General features: G+C 39.5%; 1 protein-coding gene across 1 annotated transcript; it reads right to left on the bottom strand.

The window, feature by feature from the left end:
- Nucleotides 1–213: 213 nt before the first annotated feature.
- LOC110967884 (dTDP-D-glucose 4,6-dehydratase) lies at nt 214–8,250 on the bottom strand. The gene is made up of 12 exons (XM_022217632.2): nt 8,065–8,250; nt 6,451–6,517; nt 6,295–6,363; nt 4,230–4,320; nt 3,999–4,147; nt 3,823–3,921; nt 3,119–3,178; nt 2,738–2,781; nt 2,486–2,651; nt 2,303–2,358; nt 2,047–2,144; nt 214–804 (listed from the first exon to the last, which is right to left on the bottom strand). The coding sequence occupies exons 1-12, from the start codon at nt 8,109–8,111 to the stop codon at nt 722–724; spliced, it is 1,029 nt and encodes a 342-aa protein (XP_022073324.2). The 5' UTR covers nt 8,112–8,250; the 3' UTR covers nt 214–721.
- Between the last annotated feature and the right edge of the window lie 127 nt (nt 8,251–8,377).

The raw sequence follows: 8,377 nt of genomic DNA, 5'->3' as shown, positions 1-8,377 counted from the left end.
TGACCAGAAGTAGCCATCAGTAATTGTAATAAATAACTCGGCATCTCTGAGGAACCTTGTGAGTTCTTGTCCATATTCCTTCTCTGCTTAAACCAAAAAAACACCAACACATTTGGGTTTACAAGCTGCCTGCTGCATTACAGCTGTGAAGGAAACATGGTTGGAGGAATTAAAGAGGCTCTGACTTCAATTAAAGATCCCACATGGCAAATATCCATTTTTACTCATTTTATTGAGTTAAACACAAGTGTGCTGTGAAGTCTGTGATATTTCCACGTGAAGTGATCCTCAGAGAGAAGCAACAGGAATTTCTGGTCTTGCACATTCATTCACGTCAATGCAGAGAGAGTCTCCTTCCTGAAACTGAAACAGCCGGTTTGGAAGTAAAACCCAGAGTTATAGTGTCTGTGACATTCTGAGCTGAAAAACCCGAGGACCAGACTTAGATTCATTTGCTGAAAACTAGAACGTCACTGGACCGTTAAAGGGTGAACTGAACCCTTCATGGATGTCCATGCTGCAGCACTTGAAGATGAAGCCACCTTTGGTTTGTTTACGTCACTGCTGCTACCATTTTGTCCAGTTTATGTCCAGACAGTTCAGAAGCGTGACAGTTAAATGTCAAGATAAAGTGCATCCAAGTCCTGTTGGTCCAACAATCATTAAGTAGAGTCAGACTGACGGTGGTTTGTTCGTTAGCCGCAGAGCTAACGGAGGCCACTTATGAGTCGGAGGCATCTTCAAGCTGGATCCGTTGCTGGTTTCTGTCGGACCAGAAGTCTGGGTTGTCTTGGTACCATTTGACTGTAAGACACAAGAACCAGTGAGACATCAGGGAGGATCCACCATGTTCCATGTTGTTCTGGCTCATTCCAGAACTGGAGGACATTTTACGTCCCACCCATCAAATTTCAAATAATCCACGTACAAAATCCTAAAACTTGGATCCAAAAAAAAACTAGGAGAAAAGAATGTTTGAAAACATTTTATAAAATACCGAGTAAGTGTGGAGTTATCCCTAAAATGAATTTTTTCTCTTGTCCCACCCCCTGATGACCAAACTGAATCTCAAATAAAACGGTTAAAATGAAATTTAAATCTCCTTTTTGTATTTTTTTTTATTGCTGTCTCCTGTAATTGTGGGAACATTTTTTAATCAACATATTTTAAATCATTATTATTCATGAAACGTGTCCCACAACATGTTAGCAGAAACTTTTAGCTGGTAGAAGAAAACAATGAATCCTATCACACGCTGAAATTAACATCAGTTTTCCCAAAGAATGAGTAAAAAGCTATAGCCTCTCTTTTATTGTTCATTTTTGTCGTTTTGTCTCGCTTGTTGTTTTGTGTCTCAATTGGTCTTGTTTTTGTCATTTTCTGTCTCATTTGTCTTGTTTTGTCTCATTTTTGTCATTTTGCGACTCGTTTTTGTCGTTTTATGTCTTGTTTTTGTCACTTTGCATCTTTTTGTTTTGCGTCTCATGTCTGTCCTTTCTCATCTTGTTTTTTTGTCTTTTTTGTCCTTTTGTGTCGGATTTCTGTCATTTTCTGCATCGTTTTTGTTGTTTACTTCATCAAGCAGTTTTCCTAAACAATGAGTAGAGCAAAGCTTTGTCCTCTCTTCTATTTCTCATGTTTTTTTATCATATTGTCAGCCTTGATTGAATGTTTCACTCTACCTCATATTATCAGGATCAGACTCATTCTTTGGACTGTTTTCCATCAGTCAGTTTGTCCTCTTGGTCAGCAGTAGCAGCTAGCTAAATATCTAGCTTCGACTGCTGAGAAAAAGCTAGCATTAGCATGGATTAGCAACCCTGTGACTGTGATTAGAGTAGGGTTAGCAAACAACAAATAAAACATGGAATAAAACTGGTACCATTGATGTGTAAGCTGAGCCAATCAAGACTTTGATAGTTTATTACTATTATTTATGAATATGGAGCAGAAAATTGGTTTATTTTTCAAGCATTTTGAAGCCCAAATGCTCTGCAGTTCTAGAATGACCTTTCTGTTAGAGTTTGAAGTCCTCTGTGTTCGTACCAGTTTGTCTGATTCCTTCGGTCCAGGACACCTGAGCTCTCCATCCGAGTCGCTGCAGCTTCTCACATGTGATCGGGTATCGCAGGTCGACCCGCGGCCTGGAGAGCAGAGCTTTACGTTAAAAATGTCCAAGAGAAAGAGCGAAAAAAATACCCAGATTGAGGTGTTTTATGTGAAGATATTTGTCCTGAAACAAACAAAAACATCAGAATCCCTCTTAGTTTGGAAGTTCCTCTGCTTTTGCCGGTTTCCTCACCTGTCGGGAACAAACTCCAGCCAGTCGTTGACCTCAGAGTCTGGAACGTCCTTAACCTGAAAACAGCACAGTCACATTTCTGCTTTTCCTTCTCTTCCAACACATCCGACAGTTGAGGGAAATCCTGCAACAGTTTCACTTTCTAGTCGTATTTCACTGCCTCACGTTAAAAACTAAACCCACCATCCTCACTAGCTCCCTGGCCAGTTGCATGATGGGGATCTCGCAGCTCGACCCCACGTTGTAGATTTCCCCAACGATCCCTTTCTCCAGAACCAGCAGGAAGGCGTCGATGGCGTCGCTGACAAACAGGAAGTGGCGGGATTTAGGCAGCGTCCCCTGGATGGTGCTGTGGCAAAGAATAGAGATTCATACGTTGTTTTTTTTTATCTTACTTACGTAAAACTAAAGCAGGAAGTGGACCATTGGACCTACCATTTCTTGTTCATTTGCAGGAGGGTGAGAAACCTCGGAATGACCTAAAAAAAAACAAAAAAGGAGATCTTGGTCATGTTGAGGTGAAGTAACTCTAGTCTCAAGGTGCATTTAAAACCAGTTGACCAACTGAAGGGAAACTGGATCAAGTTTGCTGCATCTTCGCTTTTTTTTTTGTATTTCAGAAGCACAAATTCTCCATGATTATTCAACCCCCTTTGGACAGGTGAGGTGCACACAGCTGAAGCCATGTGTGGCCAATCAGATTTGTCTCAATGAAGGTTGGATTAATTCTACCCGAACGAAGTCAGACACAAGCCTCCTGATGGGCAAGAGGAGTAACTTTACAGCTTAAAAGTGCCTCAGACGTTGGAGCTGTACCTTCTCGGTGAACTGCCTGGGCCCGTAGATGTTGTTGCTCCTGGTGATGATGACGGGAAACTGGCAACAGACCAGCAGAGCAGCGATTAAGGTACAAAGATACTTGCTAACCTGATCTAAAATGAGCTAAACAGGCAGATAAAGTGAATTTCCCTTGAGATATAATGAAGGTATCGAGGTCCAGAATGTAAATCAAGTATCTAAGGGTAGTTTTTCTTATAATATTGTGTAAATCTGTGAGAAAACGTCCCCGAAAACACAACATCTACAGTCAGGATTCATCTGGAAGGACTGAGCTGAGGTGTCGTTTTTATTTTCTGGATTAGCTTCTACTTCACGTGGTCTGAAAATTTAATGACTGCTGGTAGATTTCTGTAGATTCTGTATCAATGACATGAGAAATAAGAGTGAAAATTTCAGCTTTTTAACTTTAATAGCTCCTGAGATCCTGTTGTTCAAACTACCAGATTTAAATGTGAGAAAAAAAACCTGCTAAAAAACTTTTATTTCCAAAAACACTGAATGGATTCATCTAAAATGTCAGAGACATCATTTTAAACATTCATAGTTTGTGATAAAAATGCAAACAGCAGTTCAAGGACTTTCGGAAAGTTGCAAATGCTACGATTCTTTCTGTTTTTACACTTCATAGTGATTCTTAAAGGCATTTCAGAGCGACTTGATTTTCCCCAGATGCTGCTCACCTTATACTGGTCCCAGTAAGACCTGACCAGGTACTCGGCGGCTGCTTTCGTGGCAGCGTACGGGTTGGACGGCCTCACCGGACTGTTCTCATCGAACACCTGCAGAGGACAACATCCAGGTCAGTCCACAACCCACGAACCCAAACACACTTCCAGCTGCGCCCAGCAGACTCCACCTGGTCCAGACCGGCTCCGTACACTTCGTCTGTGCTGACGTAGACGAAGACCTGAGGACGGTGTCGGGCCTGATGGGCGGCTCCCAGCAGCACCCGGGTTCCGTCCACGTTGACCCGCTGGAAGCTGGACGGAGCTTCAAACGACGACTCTGACGGAACAGAGAGAGAAGTGAGACCTGAGTGTGGCCGCCGGCACCGAACAGGAAGTCGGTGTGAACGGACGCTGCTCACCGACGTGCGATTTGGCCGCCAGGTGGAAGACGACGTCGACGTTTTCCGTGTTGAAGACGTGTTTCACCAGCCGAGAGTTGCACACGTCCCCCTGTGAAGACACGAGTCCACATAGATTCTCTCTGATCTTTGGGTTTATATCGTAGTTGGGAGAAGGTCAGCTTTAGATCACAGACTACGGGTCTGAATATTCATCACGTCACATTGTCAGATGAGGGATCTGACTATTCAGATCTCAAAACAAATATTCAGATACCACTGAAAAACTGCCTCCCTCAAAACAACAACAACAAAAAATATTTCAAGGAACTTTGACCTTGAAGTAAGTGAAAAAATCTGCCAATAGAAGAAGTGAAAAATGTCTTGGTTAGATTTCTAGAAATAAGATGTGATATTTAGAATGTTGAGATCTTAAAATTAGCTGGAAAACTTATTTTAAACTTTATTTTACCAGGATTGTCAAGCTTAGGTGTCTTAAAATAAGCCAGACATGTAGTAAAAAAAAAAACAGCTTTTCACTCAAAAACAGATTTTTGCTTTCATGTAACCTCCTAATCTGACATGTTTAACCCTCCTGTTGTCCTCATTTAAGGCACCAAAAAGTATTGTTTCTTTGTCTGAAAAAAAAAATCAGCAAAAACTTCCCCCAATTTCTGAAAATTTACAAAACTTCAGGAAGAAAATTCCAATAATTCTTTAAATGTTTTAATGAAAAAAATCCCCCAAATTTGGCAAGAAAAATCGTGTAAATATTTTCAAAAAATGAGTAAAAATCTTTCAAAAAATCCTAAAAATATCTAAAGTGATTCCACATATATCAGTAAAATGTCTATTTTCTTTAAGAACATTTAAAGAAACATTTTTAGCTTTTCTTTTTTCTATCAAAAACTGTTTAGATTTCCCAAAAATGTTGAAAATGTGGACATCAGAAGTTTCACTGTGAAAATATATTTTTCCCACATTTTCAAATTTTAAAACGAGTTAATTTGACCCACAGGACAACAGGAGAGTTAAACTTATTCTGAGTTTTCTTGTAAAATTCAACTCAAAACAAGATAATTTCCAGATTGTTTGACTAAACCTTAAGATATTTAAGATGCATTGTCTTAAAACGAGTCCCTCCATCTGCTGAAATGTCATTTAAGTGAATTTATCTTAAATCAAGTGGGATGATAGCCTAGCCGCGCTAGACCCAGCTCTTAAGACACAAGGGTCTAGGAACTCTCGACAGGGAGGGAGGCGGGCTAAAAGGTTGTCTATCAAATCCCTCTGCAGCAATTGGGTAGGTATACAACCAATCAGTGCAACGAATAGGCTGACGTAGTTCCGAGAGCACCGGCGGATTGTGGCTAAGTCCCATTAGCTTCCCAACCAGCGGAGCCAACTGGTATATTAAGGATTTGCCATATCCCGTCGGCATAAGTCCAAATACGTCTTTCTTCTCAATGAAACACTTCAGTGCCGTCCTTTATTTATCTTTCAAGTTGAATTTTAGCTTCAAATCTTTAAGGGCTGTGGCCAAAGCCGAGTCCAAAGATAACTGTTTATTGTTTCCGGTTGTTTCTGTCAGAATCGTCACGCCTCTGTCGTCACTTAGTTACGCCCGCCTTCTGACTCTACACTTCATGGTGATTCGTCGGCCAGTTTTAGGAGAATCCAGCCTCGAGCCTTATGGAGGGTAACTAGACCCACCCTGGCAGAGAAGTAAATTCGTTGCTGTGGGTTGTCTAGCGCGGCTAGGCTAGTGGAATGAGACATTTAGACTAAAAATAAAACAAATAGACTTGGTAAGATTTTGAGTTTTTGCAGTGCCGTCGTAGCGACTGAATGTTCGGATATTCGGGTCCAGCATCTAACCATCTCTCTAGATTCGTATCGGATCTTCTCTTGTCAACTTGTCCGTTTAGTCACATCAGAACAGAGAATATCTAATCTTGACCACAGCAGAGTCCAGGCATCCTCCTACAGTGTCTGACCTTAGAAAGGGTGAAAGAGTAGAAAAAAACTCTGGACTTAAGCCTCAGATTGGTGCTTTAATGAGCGTTTCACTGTTCTGAGCTCTCACTCTGATGAAAGTGTAGTTGCTTCTGTCTTCAACACTCTCCAGACTCCTGAGGCTGCAGCAGTAATCCAGCTGGAACACAAACAAAACGCGTGTTTACACATCCGAGGACGATATCAGCTGGACGACACAAAAGGCGCACAGTCAGAGGAGGCTTACGTTATCCAGGTTAATGATTCTCCAGTCTGGGTGTCTGTTCACCAGCGAACACACCAGGTGAGAACCTCTGGGAGGAAAGAGACCAGTTTCACATCAGTAAAGCCCTTTAACGACACATTTCTGTTACTGAAGCCACAAACGACACATCTGTCTTTTTAACGGGCTTTTCCAGACTAACAAATGTCTGTTCACTGTTGAAGCATCGTCAGGTCTGAGCACAGGAGTGTATTTAGCACATATTTGCAAAAAAAAAAAAAAAAAATCCCCAAAAACACAATTTTTTTTAAAAAAAAGAAGAAAAAGTATGATTATTTTTAAAATTGTTCTGAAACTGCTTTTTTTTTGTTTTTTCTTTACAAAAAAAGGAATAATTATTAAAAATTAGTCCAGGTTTTACCTTTTTTGAGGATTTTAAAAATAGCCCCGGATATAACTATACTTTTTTTTTTTTTTTTTTAAAAAAAGGTAGGTTTCCTTTAAAAAAAAAAAAAAAAAAAAGGAATTTACACAAATGAAAGCATATTTAAAAAAATAATAATTGGATGGTTGATTTAAAAGGTTGAGATTTTATGTTATTATTTTTAAAAGTCTGATCTGTTTACTAAAACCTAATTATTTTATTATTTTATTGTCATTTGCTCAAGTTAGATAAGTTATCATCTGGCTATGGACAGAATTCTCAGTGTTTTCTTCAATCTTTTATCAGCAGATTTGGTCTTACTGACTGTATGTTTGTCGTATTGCAGCTGTAAAATGTCAGAAATGAGATTAATTCCTGCACTCACCATGATATTTAAATAAAAACTTCACACTCTCACATTTTTTGTTGTGTGTTTCCTCTGAACAGAATGAATTGTTAAATCTCTTTTGTCTAAATATCAGATCTATATTGATATATATCATAGTTAGAGCAGTCCAAGATGCAGTATTTGCACAGAACAGTCCTCATAAAAGCAGTCAGAGACGTATAAAACTCAAATAAACTTGCAAAAATAATTAGCTTTTTAATACAAAAAATCCTACTTTTTTGAAGGTGAGGACTATTTTTAAAAAAAAATCTTTTGTTTGTTTTTAAATATATTTGGGGCTATTTTTAAAAAACAATTATTCCAAATAAACAAAAAGCTAGAACTTGGGCTAATTAAAAAAAAAATTCCTTTTTCAGGTTTATAAGCAGTATTATAGTGTTTTTCCCACTGATACGTCTAATATCTGTTTTCAGACTATAATTAAGATAATTTATAGATGGGTTTTATATCTGTAATAAAGTCATTATCTGTTATGTAATGGTTTTATGGGATTTAACCTTTAAATGAATGACATAATTATGAGTTGCAGCGTCTAAACAGTAGTAAACTCCATTAAAAGAGTTAAATTGGTCCCTTAAAGCTGTTTTAAAAGGTAAAAACATCTGGATTAGTAAGGGTAGTGGTGTCAGAGCAGTTTAACAGATCAGAGGTGACTTTCTCTGCTGTTGAGTATTAAAGCAGCTGTCGGTAAAGAAGAAGACTTCAATATATTTCACCTGTGAGCTCGGATCTGTTAGAGTTCAGAGATCTCGGTGTGTTTGCCTACTTTGTTTACTTTACTTGTTTTTGTTTCGGTTAAACTCACATGAATCCAGATCCTCCGGTCACCAGAACCGTCCTGTTAAAGTCCATCCTCCGCTCCTTCTTCTCACATGAAGCTCAGCTCACATCAGGAGAGTCTGGGAGAACATCTGCTGTATTTATTTACTGCTCTTCTCTTCCGCACAGGAGCCGCTTTGTTTGGTGCGCGACAGTCGATGGCTGTTTTACGGCAGTGTTGACACGTTGAAAAAGGGCGGGACGTCAATACGCATGGTGGCTAGCTTCTTGCCCTCCGATTGGCTGTTGGAATGTGACGCAAGCTGCATGTACACTTTGATTGCGCGAAGCCCAGATCA

This window comes from Acanthochromis polyacanthus, chromosome 22 (assembly GCF_021347895.1).
Source record: "Acanthochromis polyacanthus isolate Apoly-LR-REF ecotype Palm Island chromosome 22, KAUST_Apoly_ChrSc, whole genome shotgun sequence".
NCBI lineage: Eukaryota > Metazoa > Chordata > Actinopteri > Pomacentridae > Acanthochromis > Acanthochromis polyacanthus.
The sequence above is the reverse complement of the archived record's forward strand: the minus strand, read 5'-3'. Positions and strand labels throughout refer to the sequence as shown.

Excerpts from the sequence above, each read along its gene's own strand:
- LOC110967884 (XM_022217632.2), bottom strand. The coding sequence starts at position 8,111 with ATGGACTTTAACAGGACGGTTCTGGTGACCGGAGGATCTGGATTCAT. Across the intron at positions 3,179-3,822 it reads CTTACTGGGACCAGTATAAG|TTTCCCGTCATCATCACCAG; the intron begins GTGAGCAGCATC and ends GTCTGTTGCCAG. Across the intron at positions 2,652-2,737 it reads CTGCAAATGAACAAGAAATG|CACCATCCAGGGGACGCTGC; the intron begins GTAGGTCCAATG and ends TCTTTGCCACAG.